Source organism: Nasonia vitripennis, chromosome 2, assembly GCF_009193385.2.
Source record: "Nasonia vitripennis strain AsymCx chromosome 2, Nvit_psr_1.1, whole genome shotgun sequence".
Taxonomy (NCBI): Eukaryota; Metazoa; Arthropoda; class Insecta; order Hymenoptera; family Pteromalidae; genus Nasonia; species Nasonia vitripennis.
Window position 1 is genome coordinate 15600146 of NC_045758.1, and position 14855 is coordinate 15615000.

Sequence of the window (14855 nt, forward strand, 5' to 3'; positions counted from 1 at the left end):
GAAGAAGAGCCTTTCGAATGTCACCGTATTTTTTGCCGGTTTGGAAGCGCGCCAATCGGCTCCCCGCTGATGCCTGCATTATCCGAACTTTTGATTTACCGCGATTATTTATAAATTTTTCCCTCATTTCGATACAACCTTCCAAATCTAAATTTAATAAACAAACAAGGCCGTGTCGCGGACAAAAAAAAATCACAGCATTATTTAAATCCCGCGTCATCGGCACGCGTGTACGTCCCGTTCACGAAATAACTGTCGGGCCTAAACGAATCGAGAACTCAGCCGTGTAGCAAGTCAAACAATGTACACTAGATGTTATCGCGAGTGGCGCCGCGGCGGGAAATTCCACGTGCGGCCAAACACCTCGTGTGTATGTCTCAGACTCGTTGGCGAAGAGTATAGCAGCGCTTGAATGGCCGATTGTGATACGCACACCTCGAGCCCGAATATTTCCGAATCAAAGAAACGGAAATAGAAGATAACGCGGGAAGAGCTTCTCTCTATCGCGCGGCTTATCTCTCGATGACGTTTCGAGGAGAATCCGAAGGGCTGCGCGACTGTTATGAAAGGAGACTACTCGATAAAATCGATCGCGAGCCTGCAGCGCGATAAGCCCGCGAAATAGGAATTCCTGGCGCGCGATTCTTGCAGCCGTCAGCGGCGAAGAAGGAGGAGGAGGAGGAGGAGAGGAGCAGTTATTCCGTCCTGTCATTCTCATCATTTTGTCATTCTATTTCAAGCCGCGGCTGCGGCGCTGTATGCCTCTCTGCGCAGAAGTGAACTTTGTGTGCTTTATGATCTGTTACTTCCCAGCCCTTTTTTCGCGGCGCGTCACAGTCGCGCTGGAAAATTGAATTTCGGAGAACGGACACTTTTTCATCGTAATTGAAATGCGCGCTTTGTTGCTGGAATGTCGCAATATCATAATAAAAAATATGCAAATCTCGCGGGGCGTTGCTTTGCTATACGGCTTGAGTTTGCGGCGAGGGGCAATTATCGAGCTTTAAAAAGTAACGAGCCGCAATCACACGAGCCAACAATAATAAATGTCTGGGTCGTTGATGCCGGTGCTAATTAAATTGATCGCGGATAGCCGTGAGTCAATTATCGCGCGTGTATATTAGTCAAAAGTAGAACGGCCGCAAGTAACTAGCTTAATCGGCCACAATAATACATATAGAACGTCATGCAGTGTAATAATAATGTCGGCGATGTAATTAAATCGGCAAACGTATACGCGTACGGTTTGACAGCCAATAAAATTCAAATCGAGTCCTCAATTAACGACGAATCGGACATGAGAATATTATAATCTAGTCGAACGCGCGCGTGCAGAGACACAAAGGAATGTTGTAATCCAATATTTATGACACAACAGAGAGCCTGCAGCAGTTTCTGCATTTCCCTCTCCCTTTGTTCCTCTTCGCCGTATACTATAGACTCGCGTGACTTTTTCCCTCCCCTTTTAATACCGCAGCGCATCCTGTTTTGAAGGCGAGATCGTCGCCCGATGCTTTTGCAGCCGTTTTTTTTCCTTTTTCGAGAACTCGTACTTTGATATTCGTGGAGAGAGAGAGAGAGAGAGAGAGAGAGAGAGAGAGAGAGAGAGAGAGAGAGAGAGAGAGAGAGCTGGAGAACAGTATAATAACGAGCTTTTGGAGAGGTATCTCTGTGCGAATCGAATCGATACTTCGATCGATTGCACGAGCAGATATCGCCGGGGACTGAAGTGATACTTCAGTAGAGCGTTTGGTTATTTATAAACGGATCGAAAAGGCGATAAACGATACGGTTGTTAATCGGTTGCATTAAAGTTAACGCATTAAAGTTATCTTAATTAGATCAAATTTCGGTCGATTCATATCCATGCGTATACGATATTTGGTGTCAAAGAGTAATTCGAAATTAAAGTTCCGCAAAACCGGTATTCGCTTAATTGTATTTTCGAGTAAAGCCGGTTCGCGTCGGATTCCTGACATCTCTCGTTCACTTGCCGAATACCAGAATTCGCAATTTCCTGCAAAGGCAAGGCTCCGCTCGATAAATTTCGCAGCGCGAGAACAGCTGTAACAGCTCTCGTCCCTCATCTGCATGTCGGAGTATGTATTGGAAAACGTTTGATGCCCGGCGTAAACGATACCAGACAGCTCGCTCCATCTCTCTAATTAGAAAACAAGAGCAAACGAATATCCCAAAAAAAGGAGCACAAAGGCGACGCAAACGACGTTACTTTTCAGAGCGACGTACCAAACAAAATCCGCATTTTTCTCCTCGCTTTTCATCAGCGCACAAAGGGCTCGCTTTTGTCAGATCTATCTTCTCCCGTCGGCATTTTTCACGCGACGGAGAAAAATACCGCGTCGACTCGCGGATACGCCCATGTAGTCGCTGTCGCTCAGCAGCAGCAGCAGTACAATGAGATCCGGCACTGGGTCAACGTACCAGCAATAGAGTCGCGCGACGGTATCGCCATCAGCTCTCTATAGACCCGCGCACACCTACATGTAACACGTGCGGATGCATTACGCACACGTACAGTCTCCGTATACATCGGAGCCCGCGACAATTAGCGACGCGGGACAAATATTTACCGTCGTCGCTGCGACTCTCGAGAGCTGCTGCGCTGGTATAACGCGCGGCTGTAATTTATAATCTCGCGCGCATTAAAGCAACGACGGGCTGCTGGGAGATAAGAAAAAAACGAGGCTGCACTATAATATGGCGCAACGAGGTATGCAGAGAGATAGAGCTTTGCTTCGCGCAAAGGGCGAATTCTTCGTTTATTATATGCATCGCGGCGACCGCATTGTTTGCGCGAGTATGCGCGAAATCGGCCGGCAGAGCGAATTTTGCGTTTTGGACTGACCAAAAGGAGAAATAAATCGAGGGATGTGTTGCGCCACGAGACTAAAAATACGCGCTAACAAAGTTTACCGCGGTGAGCGGAGACAAATATTTAGTGAGCGTGCGCGCGTGCGTTTTTATGCGAAAACACGCGTGCAAAGTTTACCGTAGAATTATGTTACACGCGCATTTCGGTGTATTTGCACTTTTGCATCATCTCAGCTATCGCATGACTATAAAAGGGAGCTGAAATAGTTTTCCCGCAGCACAGTCGATACACAAAGCGCGTAACTGAATTCTCGGCCGAAGACGCATATCCCTTTTGTTACGCTACACAGTCGGCGGCACATAATATTCAGCTTCCGCGCCTCGCGTTTATGCTCTAGCTCTCGCTTTCTCTCGCGGCAGTGTATTTCCGAAGCTCTAAATATTATTATGAACTCGCACCCCGTGCGCTAGCACAGCACACACAGGCCCGGCATACACCACGTGCGCTGCTGAATTTTCGCTAAAAGCCCCAGTCGCGCGTATATATAGACTACACGCGTAAACGGGGAGCGGAGAGAAGAAAGGAAACGACGCGGATTTTCGAGGAAGAAAATAGATTGCGAAGTGTGTATGCGCGTGGCAGTAGTAGGCGTTATGCCGTGTTTATGCGTGCTCGACGCGTCGCCGCAGATAAGGTTTATTTACACAGCGTTTTTGCAGCGGCGATGCCAGGCGTCGCAGGTATGTACGCGACGAGGCTTCCGGCGCGTCGCTGTCGCCGGACGAAACGCTCCTCTCGATGTTGTATAATGCGACGGGACTTTTTTCACGTAGGCGCGTGCGCCGAAATAAATCTCTTTCGTTTCTGCGGCAGCTTGAATCTGAAATTAATTTTCCCGCGGGAGTTCGACGATCATTCACTGTTATACGTGTACTATACACGTCGTCGGCTCTTTTTACCCTCTTGTTTACAAGAGTCACGCTCGTAGCTCACAATGTAGTTTATCAATCAATTCGACGACTAATCTTTCCTCCAATTAATTTTTGCACTCGCTCGATAAACTGTATCAACGCTAAACTCTCTCGCACTTGAAACGAGCCGACGGTACATAATCTATAACCCGTATATAGTTGCGTCGTATACATCGTCAGCGTATCGCAGGCGCAAGCAGCACTCGGAACTAAACGCTCGAGTTAAGCGCTCGCAATTGCAAAGGCAGAGCGCATCGGAGCCAGCGCACACGTGTGCGAGTTCTTTGCGGACGCGGATCTGAATACGGATGCTGCCGCGGCGCGTCGATGCAACGGCGGCCGGAAACGCTGCTCCGCGCGACTAACTGGATCACAAAGACAGCCGGAACTTTCCCTCAAACTCGATGATCGTGCCTCTGGTGTATACAATATTACACACACGTGTAACGGCTCTCCCGGCGACACGCTACGCGCAGCTGTACTTTTCTCTTGTTATCGCGTGTGCACGCGTTTTAATTGACCGACTAATTGCAGTCGTTCGTCTGGAGAGGAGAGACGTCGAGAGGAAAAGTTCGTCTCGAGTCTTCGGTATACATCAAAAGGGGAAGCGCGTGCTTATGTGGGTCACCGTAAAAATGTATACCCCTCACGGAGCGGGTTTTCATTTCGAAGGGCTATAAGAATGCTCACCGAGAGTTTTGCCTTTTTCAACTTTGGCTCGCTCTTTTCGCAAACGGACGTTGAGAGCTTCACGAAACTGACTGAACAGAACCGCGGCGGTCTGCGAACGAGCTAACGACGTTAGACTACGCGAAATTTCAACTTCCATTTTATCCTCGCGGAGATCGCTCTACATCCAACTGAAAATTCCACCGAGACGCGTTATATCGTATGCACAGCGCATAGGAAGTTTGCGGCTGAGCGATGTCAGTTTTGCGGCTGAGCGTCTTCAGTCTCGTCGCACACGCTGCCTTGTCTAGATAATGTAGGTATACACACACGACACAACGACGGGGAAAAGTACGCTATAGGAAGTTGCGAGTTTGTTCATCCCGCCGTGCGAATGGCTTTAACGAGTTGAAACAACTTTAATTAAGCGCATTATTACCGCCGGTTCAACCCATTGAACTTTGTTGTTGCAGTGTGGTGTCCGTGTCTATGACTCGTGCAAGCGCATCATGTAAAAATCGCCCCCTCGCAATACGTGCGGTTCGGTGCACGTCGCGAGCTTAATTTTTGCAAATTGCTCGCGAGAGCTCTCACCCCAAAGCCGGCTTGTTTTAATATTCTCGCGGGGCTCTCGAAATTTGCATTTAGTTCCGTCGTCGCCGCGGCCGCGTGGGCAAAAAACTGAATTCATTCGAATTTCTTCGCGCGCGCGCGTAATTATAAAAACAAATCGTATCGCGCGCGGCTGCTAGAATTTTGCTCGCGCGAGTACAAAGGGTATTTCCATTTTAAATGATTAGCGAGCCAGGGTCTCTCGCTTTGAATATAGCTGTGCAAGTGCACTTGAAATTACCGCGCGGTTTTAAGCGCAAAGGTGTATTTTACAGAAAGGTATACGAATAATAAATTATGCTTATGAAATATTAAATACGTATGCATATGCCTAAATGCAGGCTAGCCAATTAGCTGTTTACTCGAGTCGAGCTCTTAATGAGCCCTATTCATTTTAATTCAACTTAGTCTCATTGCGGCCCATCTCCTCCGCTATACTGAGCAGAAAGTTCCATAGCCTCTCTCGAGTATAATACGTCGCCGACGTACTGATATGAGCGCGAAAAAATCGTACAAATACGTTGATAATCCGTCACTGATGCCCGAGCGCGGTATCGCTCAAATATAAGCATCAGCTCGCTCAGCGAAAAGATATAGGCGTATAGAATCAATCAAGCGCGATTGACAGCGAAAGAATAAAAGAGGGCAATCCGATCTCCTAATGATCCTCCGGTGTCCGCGCTACGACACAGGAGAAAGAAAGACACTTTCACCGGTCAGCTTCTCATTTGTAGCCAGTACAGTAGATAAGAAGCAAGAGCCTCGTTCCAGCTTATCGCACCGCGGTGCACGTCGACGGAAAGCTGTAGGCTGTGTGTGTGTGTGTGTGTGTGTGTGTGTGTGTGTGTGTGTGTGTGCGCGCGCGCGAATTCTCCCTCTCGAGAATTAATCCGTGGCGATATCAATATATCGGATTCTCTTGCGGGATGACCTATATGGCCCCGTGAACATTACTGCAGCAGCTCTTCTCCGCATCGATAAAACGGCCATTCGATACGCGCCCCTCCGGTTTGCTTATAGAGCTTTTTCTTCCCTGCTCCGTTACTCTGCTATGTTATGCTGCTTATAATGTGGTTACTCCCGCACGAGTTCGCCAGGGGGTTGAGTTGCCGGCCTTCGATTTCAAGCGGTAACTCGAGAGAGGCGGCTCGTTGTGTTTTAATCGTTGACAAACGAGCCCAAATGCCTTTACTCGGTTATTTTGTAAAATTTTGCTATACGTGATGCGTTGATTTTATTGATTGGCTTGTCATACGTTGGAATGCTTTTAACTATTCCAATTTAAGATAAATACATGAGAAGATTCCTTAACGAACGACGCGTATAGAATGTAAAGCTCCTGAATGAAGATGTTTTCAAAATTTTTTCAAGACTCGTGTTCAGTGGAATCCACTGATTACTCTACGATTAATGGTATGCTCTCGCGGTTGGATTAAAAATAGTCAAGTCTATAATCACCGCATTTTCCTCTTTTCGTTTGAGAAATTTTATTGCCATCGCGATGACGCAACCGAAATCATCATTCAACTTTACAACCTATACGAGTCAATTAAAAGTATCAGTCCGTGGTTAAAAAAGGAGCTCGTATTATACATCAAAATTACGATGCATTTTTTAAAAATTAAACCTTACCGTAAACTCAGTTACAACAAAATTAAATAAGATCCGGTGCACGGGCACGAATGCACCACCAAACAAGTCTTCATACTCTCCTCCAACAGCGAAATACACTCCGCAAAGCTGAGAGAGCAAAAAGTGTCCTAATAAGCTCGCAAGTCTCTCTGTCTCGTCCGAGGAAAAAGTAAACCCCTGCCAGAGCGAGTAAAAACACTTGTTACTCGCTTATTAAATCTCTTCGTCACTTGCACACAGAATTATACAGGCGACGAGCAGAAAAAACCACGTCATTACACGCCGCGCGCAAAGGGCCAGGTAGTTTACACGTCTACGAGGAGTTCATACACACACACACACGTGAACCGAGCGCTGCAAAAAGAGCGCATGACTCGGTCTATAGCGCCGATGACCCGCGCAGAGTTCAAGATATGCGCGCGTGTAAAAAGGAGTAGTATGAAAAACGAGCGAGCGCAGGCACGAAGCTGAGCGCGCGTCCAGGAGCAAAAAAGAGCGAAGCGGACGAGAGCGAGAGAGAGAGAGACGACGGACAAAGGAGCGAAAGAGGGATATAGCGAGAGAGAGAGAGAGAGAGAGAGAGAGAGAGAGAGAGAGAGAGAGAGAGAGAGAGGAAGGGAGTTTAATTTATTTAATAAAGCGAGAGAACCATAGCGAGGCTGCCCCTCGTGCTTATGGTGTGTGTGTGCACTTTGCGGGCGATTATTTTCTTATGCGGACGCGCTCTCGTAATTGTATATTATATGCGTATGCAAAGTGTGTATAGACCGTACATTACGCGGATATTGCTCGAGTGAAAATCGAAATTGCCTGCAACGATAATTGTCTGCTTTGGCAGCAATTCATAGAGCGAAGTGAAATAAAATCGCGTTCATCAAAGTAGCTGCTGCAGAGGGGGAGAGAAAGAGCTTATCCCCGAGACGACGGAGAGTCTTACACATCCGAGAACGGATTCTCGCCTCAGCGGAATCTAAAGAGCAATAGCTCACGCGAGCGCGCGCGGGCGACGGAAAAAAGCGGGGACAAAAAGTCAGGCGCGCGCCGCGGGAAAAACGAATGAAAAGTAGAAAAAAGCGCTATACACGTATATATTACACAGTGCAGGAGAGAGCCGAGAGCGAAGAAGGAGGCCCCGAGACCGGTTTGGCCGCCGCATCGCTTCTCCCGATCGACACTCCCTCCCACGGCGTCTATATAACACACATATAGTTTTATATACTTGCCCTTGCAACGTTACGTGCGATATACTAGCTCGGGCATCATCTCGTGCGTGACGCCGGCGTAACGAGCTTTTGTTCCTCGCGCTCGCGCGAGGGGCCTGAAGGCCGCGTTCGCGTGCACGTGCTCGCGCGACGCTGGAGAGCGATGAATAGGGGGAGGCACATATAGCTCTCGTGGAATGCGCCATTAAGATTTTACGCGCTCGTATAACATAGTCGGAAAAAATTCCACCCCTGCAGAGCACGCCGCGGCGGTCATGGGCGCGTCCTTGCGAGACCGACGATGAATGGTCCTCGGCGCGCGAAAACGTAATTTGAATTTCCCGCGTGCGCGCAGCTATTAAATATCATTAGCTCGAATTATGAATCGTCGAGCGCCGTTAGAACGAAAGCGCGCTGTGCGAAAGTTGCGCGCGCTAAAGGGCAATTATCTTCAGCGAGAGAGGGGAGAAATTTGCCAACTGCTCCTAATTGACTCAATCTCTCCGGCCGCGCGAAAATTGAATTCTTTTTTCGTCGCCGAGGTGTACCTTACAGTGCATTCTAATGACAAATCGCGTCGATTAATCGAGCGCTCGGCGATATTTCTCACGCGAACGAAATTGATCGGATTTCTTATGCAAGCCGTCCGGCGTCATTTGTTGCAGGAATGGCGAACGCCGCCGGCCTCGAGGTGCGAGAGTCCGGACGAGCTTTAAGGTTCCACACGGAAACGCCTCATCTCGTGTCGACCGGAAGTGGAAGGCTCTCCACTACCGTCACGCTTCATCCGCTGCCCGAAGGTAAGAGCTTTCATGCTATTCCCTCTCCGAATTATGCAACAACATTACACGCGCGAGATATTAAAGCGCGCAAAAGCGGCCCGCATACACGCATCGCGGGAATAAATTCCGCGTTATAAGGCGACAGCGAGCAATCTTTCACGCACGGCAAAAATCGAGAAAAACTGCTGCGGGGGATGCAGCGCGCACACGCGGGCTGGAATTAATGGAAAGCCGCATTAAGCTTAACGAGGAAACTAGACTCGTGACACGCTACATGTGCGTAAAAGTGAATTGATAACCCTATACGCACACTCGCGTCTGACGCACAGAGCAGCAGCTCTCGCGAAAACATCGCACATATGGTATACATGTGATGCCTCATCGGCGCATCTGCCGCGCGTGAACGATTGCGAGATCGCGATCTTATACACTCATATATATATATAACGCAGCGTTGTTGTTGTCCCGAATCTGGGTTAATTGCTAATTATTCGCGAGTATGTCTTCGAGCCGCTGAAATGTTTCATGCGCGAGTCGCATCGCGAGATAGGCGAGTTTTTATTCTCTTTTTTTCGTCGAGAGATCGTCGGGCTCGATTTGAGCGCGAGAGAGATGATGCAGCGGCTGAGACTGATGATTTGGTCTATGTGTAATTTTTGCGCTCCGCGCCATTGTGCGCTCGGGGCGGAATTAATCTCTGGATATTCTCGCGTTAAACGCTCGCGATTTATCGCGCGTCGGCTGTATGCGCGCATGGGGGAATTTATCCGACTATTTATATGCGGGAAAAATAATAGTGCGCGCAATTCGGAATTATTTTGAAGCGTTATCGCGCACTTTTCCATCTGCTTTGCAAATGCGAACAATAGACCGTGGCTGAATTAGATTCGCGTATTATAACGATCCTCACACAGAGTATATGTACATAAAGCACAATTATTAACGCAAATTTGGTCGCGCGGGAATTTCGAACCCGCGGACGAGTTCATTCACGAGGCTATACTATATACAATATCCGCACACGTGAAGTAGATACCGAATCAATCCAAGCAAGCGTTACAAAGCTTCAGTTCAGTGCATATTATACAGAGAGTGCGGCGCATGTGTGCGATCCGAAAATAGCAGATTTATTAGCCTCGAAAATAAGACAAGCCCCATTAATTAGTCAGCCTTTGAATCGATCCCCGCCGGTGCAACGCTGAACACGCCCGCGAAGTATATAGAGGGGAAAAGTCGCTGGTCTTGAAATAATTACGGCGTCGGCGAGCGCCCGACGCGTGAAACTGCTTTACGCGGAAAGATTCGCTTTTAAAAATACACTTACGCTGCAGCGCGGCAGCAGCAGCGGCACGAGAACCCGTAACGGATGCCGGGCCAAGTTTCTCTCTCGCTCTCGTTTTTCCTCCTGCTTCTGCTTCTTGTTCTCGCTCTCTCAGTCCGGAGGGGCATATATAATGCGCGCTCGAGCTATCAGGCCGAACTCAATTCGTCGTCGCGTTTATGCAGCCGATGCGTTTCCTCGCTCTTAATTCCGACAAGCGCTATATACTGTATAGTGTACTCAGAGCGCCGGCTCTCCTCGTTTCATTGCTGCGCTGTCTGCTCTCTCGAGGATTTCGCAGAGACTGACGCTGATGAACGCAGTGACGCGCGCGAGATGTACGCTGTCGTAGGAGCTTAATTGGTTATCTATTGTCCGGATGATTGGCCTATTGGATTTTGCATCGGCTCGCTAATAAGACCTTCTTTCGAGTCGTTAAAACCGTCGTGTGTGCGTGTGCGTCTGGCTGCACTTCAATCCGATCTGATTAAGTAAGGAGCGATGCATTAGGGATAATCAGGAAAAAGCGAGATTATGAAATAACGTGGAAAAACCGCACGGCTCGAGAATATATCCGACGGCCTCCCAGTAGTTACGGGCCGGGGATAATCAGACGGCTCTCTCGCTCGGAGATACACTTTCCCGTGTTATGATATCTCGCCGGTCTTATTTTCCCAGGCAGACTGCAGCGCGCTCAGCCGTTGACCTCGTTTTCCGCGGCGCTTCTCGAAATCGAATATAACCGCCCCTCTGCAGCAGAATGACAAGCGAGTATATTTTCATTCAATTTCTGCGCGCATCTCACTCGTTATGTGCTCGCTTGACGCTCCTCTCGGACTGATTTTTTCGCGAATTTACACTTAATAACGCGATCGAATTTTACACGACACGTCACGTTTCGCGCGCGAGTGAATCACGTCGCTGGAATTCCCTCCCGTGGAGTCTCTGATGCGCGAGCAGAGGGGGCGAAAATCGCTGCAGCCCGCCGCGCGCGAGAGAGAGAGAGAGAGAGAGAGAAAGAGAGAGAGAGAGAGAGAGAGAGAGAGAGAGAGAGAGACAGAGACCATACGTATGTAATAACGCGTATATTACGTGTACGGATGCGAGCGCGCCAAAAGCTATATTTAAACGCGGCAGCTGGAGTAGGAGAAAAATAAAGGAGCTCGCAGACGCATACATTATGCGCCTGCGAGCCTCTGTAGTGTACGCGGGGGAGGGAAAGAGAGAAGCAGGTCGTGACGCTTTTTCGGGTGAAAGTTTTCAGCGGGTAACGCGATCTGGCTCTGGCATTGATATGTGATTCTTTCGAACCTGCGGCGGTTGTAGTATAATGGATATGAAAACAAAAATTTTCCTCGCTCTCTTCACCAATGCAAATCATTAGCGCGGAAGCAATATTTACGAGGCAATTAGAGCAGCGGAGGAAGCGAATAAGGAGAGAAAGATATAAAGAGAAAGGGCGAAAGAGCCGCGCGGATATAGTATACGTATACAGGAAGCGCGAACGAGCGCAGAGCGAGTCGTCGCTTTTTATAGCCCCGTCGCGCTCTTTGATAGTCGGCGGGGAATATTAGCTAATAATCGCGGCGGCGGGATGTGTCATTAAAGATAAGCGCGAAACTTTTGAAGTATGCCAGCGGGGCTCGAACTTTGCAGACGGTATTATACTCTCATGACGCACTTGGAAATTATTTTCGAGCGCAGTTTTCGCCCCGGCTCAATTAGCTCTCGATGACGTCGAATTGATTGAGAATGTGAAACCCGAGAGCCGAGACAGCAGCTGGGAATATAATTGATCAATCGCGCAAGGAAAACGTAAATGCTCGCGGTGTATAGAGCCTGCGCACGTTTCTCGAATAAGGACTGCCTGCAGCCGCACAGGGGACAGGTAACAATCATATCTCCATTACAGGCCGGATAATACTGGGCTCGTCGCGAGAGGCGGACATCCAGCTCGGAGGTACAGGGGTCGAGATCGTTCACTGCATAATCGAGAATGCCGGCGGCTCGGTCACGCTTCAACCCCTCAGCGGAAGCACGTGCGTCGACGGAGTCCCGATCGCCGCCCCGCTACGGCTCACTCAAGGTAAGTCCTCCTCCTTCGCTGCATGTGTACACGAGCTTTGTTTATCCTACGAGAGACGTTGCCGATCCGAGGGACGTGCTCGAAATACCGCCGCGGGTGCAGCGCCGATTTTTCCGATGGACGCGGCGCTTTATCGATCGAGCAGCGAGGTTTATGGAGCCTGTTCTCGGGAGCTTTCTTCGATATCTGGTTTCGCCGTTAATCGCTATCCGTCGCTCCGTTTCAAATCTCTCGCGCGCACGGGGTTGACGAAGCCGCACGGCAAACATTGATGCCCCGATCGATCATGCGCGCGTCTCATCCATAACCCGCGCATCGATCTCACACCAACCCTTCGAAATTTCAGGCTGCATGCTGACGATAGGCCGCTCGAACTACCTGCGCTTCAACCACCCGGCTGAGGCGAAGCATCTGAAGTCGGTACTGCCGAACACGCGGCTCTCGGTGGCGCCCATGAGCTTCGAATCGCTGAACGGATGCAACAAGCCGCCGGCGGCACCGCCGCGTAAGTCGCCCCGAAACTCCGGCTGCTCCGACGAGGAGGTGAACTTTCTGGGAAAGCTCAGCAAGTTCGAGATGCTGGCACGACAGGCCAGAGCCAATTGCGTCTCGCCCAAGGTCTTCCCCTCGGGTAGCCTCACCACCAGTGTACCGGCCGATCAGATTCTCGGACACTCGAGGTCCTCGAGCCTGGTGTCGCTGGGACGCAGCAGCACCGGCAGCCCCTTCCAGAACCTCACCAACTTGGACAGATGTCAGAACAACGACGAGCAGAAGCAGGTGAGCTTGGGGGTTTGGATTTTGAACGTAGTTAAAACAAAAAGTACATCAGGTTTATTTACTTATTAACGTTCTTGCTCTTCACGAAACAGTGCAGCCTGCCGATCACGGTGAACCGCAACTACTCGCCGAACCAGAACGCGATCTACCAGAACGTTGGCTCGAACAACAAGCACCACCACCAGCAGACCACGTGCAGCCAGCAGCGAACCTGGCAGCAGCAGCAGCATCATCAGCATCAGCGAGTCCCGTCCCAGGAGCTGGACTACGGCAACAACGACGAGAACCGCAACAACGTCCTGCAGAACGGCTACTCGAATGAGCAGCTCATGTCGCGGAGTCTGGTCTGCCAGAAGAGCTGCGAACTCAACCAGTTCAGCCGCGAATTCGACATGAGCCAGAGCCTCATCGTCGCGAAGACGACGACCTGCACCGAATTCCTGCAGCTCGAGCAGTTCGGCTCGAACCCCAGTCTGCCGTGTCACCGCAGGGCCGGCTCCTGTGACTCCCAGAACACGCAGTGAGTTTATTGATTTCGGCTTGAGTTTCGCTCTCTGTCGAGTAGTCGTGCGCTGAAGCGATGAATTTTTAAAGCTTCAAACGGTGAAGTTATGTACGTTGAGGTTGATAGGGGACAGTCACTCAGTATGGTGTAATTTTCTATTGATATCAGAATTTAAAATTTCCTAAAAGACGATAGCGTATAAATAAAGATACTGCAATTTACTAATTTTCCGGTGCAGCTGTTATACAATCAATTTTTATTGCATTTTGCATTCTTCGTTCATACTGAGAGGTATTCGCGTTTGCCAGATGACAATCAAAAATAAAAGAAATTTGAGCAGACATTCTGGGTATAATAGTCGTAGTTAAAAGTTTTGTTATATCCCCGTCAAGTCCACTTTGTAAAGTAGCATTATTCTATAGTGAACTCTGGAAATATGTAAACACTTCAACGTGTGTTCAACTCAATTTCTTTGCTGTTTGCATTACAAAGAAGAACTATACTAAAAGAAAACGAGCAAAAATTTTGAGTTGTGCTAATCATCGTAATTATAGAGCGTCCACTCTGATCTATGACACCTCCAAACTCTAAAAATACCGTAACTATGTACTAATCCAAAAAGGGGCTTCGGCTCGCATCCCAACATCAGGCGAATCCAGACCCCGTCGCCAGCCTTCAACCGAGACCCCAAGTACAGCGATTCGCGTTCGCTATACGGCCGCATCAAGAGCCCGAGTCCCGCTCCGCAGACGGCCAACCACAAGAAGTGCTACTCCCTGGAGGAGCTGCAGGAGGCCGAGGGGCGCATGCGACTCGCCCAGGAGGACAGAATACGCGACCAGGAGCTCGAGCGCCAGGAGAAGATGCGCCTCGAGGAGATCCTGGCCATGTGCGCCGAGTACGAACGACAAAGCAGTCGTGCCGCTGTCGAGAAACCGCAGCGACAGCAGCAGCAGCAGAACAGGTACGTGTTTTGCGGTCGAGGGGGAATCTCGTCTGCGGTTACAACGAGCGCGCGGACGATGGACTCTCCCGCGAGTAGAGACGATCCTTTTTTTCGATTACGAGCACAAGGACACGGCTGGATACTCGAATTTGCATCGGCCGCGGTGTGAATAGTGGTTTTCGGTCTGATGGGAATTCGCGATGTTTTGAAACGATGTTATTAGCGTAGCGAGGCTGGAAGGGTGTATTTTTACGCAGTGAAACGACGGATTTCCACAGACACAAAGACGTCTTCACGATGATCAGGGAATTAGCGGATCGCTCGGCTTATTGTTGCATGCACGGAGCGGGTGTACGATTTTGACGTTCACGCTTAATCTGTATGTATTCTCCGTGGGTCTTGAGATGCTTGAACTCGAGCATTTAAGCTCTGTTGAATGGGATATCGTATTCTCTTTGAAATTTCGCAGCAAGATTACAGTTTCTATTCGGGCTTTTAGTTATCCGTTAGTAATAA

General features: G+C 49.3%; 1 protein-coding gene across 7 annotated transcripts in view; it reads left to right on the top strand.

Moving 5' to 3' along the window:
* The window catches only part of LOC100679716 (pleckstrin homology-like domain family B member 1), a 35570-nt gene that overhangs the window by 13881 nt on the left and 6834 nt on the right, over positions 1-14855 (top strand). For 5 of the 7 annotated variants that reach the window (XM_031922715.2, XM_031922713.1, XM_031922712.2 and 2 more), the window contains 5 exons: positions 8585-8719; positions 11935-12108; positions 12455-12888; positions 12981-13408; positions 14016-14357. In XM_031922715.2, coding sequence (XP_031778575.1) covers positions 8587-8719; positions 11935-12108; positions 12455-12888; positions 12981-13408; positions 14016-14357 — 1511 coding nt within the window. In that variant the 5' untranslated portion in view covers positions 8585-8586. The remainder of the gene's footprint in view (positions 1-8584; positions 8720-11934; positions 12109-12454; positions 12889-12980; positions 13409-14015; positions 14358-14855) is intronic. The other 2 variants (XM_032596755.1, XM_031922711.2) reach the window with 1 other exon arrangement.